Raw genomic sequence first — 243 nt, 5'->3', positions numbered from 1 at the left:
CGTGCCGTGCGGGTTCAGCAGCGACACCTGCACCGTGCCCGCGCGCGGCACGCGGTACCCGCCGCCGCCCAGGTTTATGTGCCCCTGCAACCCGCAACGCGCCACCCGCCCGGTCAACTAACTATACTTCTTATATAAGCTCATTTTAGACGTCATATCGTCACAGGTACCAACGACTTTTTTCAGAGAAGTGATAGAAAATACTTTCTACAGAGACTTTATATCACAGAAACAAACACTTAA

At 52.3% G+C, this 243-nt stretch overlaps 1 protein-coding gene across 1 annotated transcript in view; it reads right to left on the bottom strand.

Annotated features, from left to right (window-relative positions):
* LOC119836335 overlaps positions 1-243 on the bottom strand; it is a 24,574-nt gene that overhangs the window by 1,163 nt on the left and 23,168 nt on the right. Inside the window, exon 10 of the mRNA XM_038361637.1 lies at positions 6-84. Within this exon, the coding sequence (XP_038217565.1) occupies positions 6-84 (79 nt within the window). The remainder of the gene's footprint in view (positions 1-5; positions 85-243) is intronic.

The sequence above is a fragment of the Zerene cesonia genome, chromosome 24, assembly GCF_012273895.1.
Source record: "Zerene cesonia ecotype Mississippi chromosome 24, Zerene_cesonia_1.1, whole genome shotgun sequence".
Lineage (NCBI taxonomy): Eukaryota > Metazoa > Arthropoda > Insecta > Lepidoptera > Pieridae > Zerene > Zerene cesonia.
This window is presented reverse-complemented; position numbering and strand designations above follow the sequence as displayed.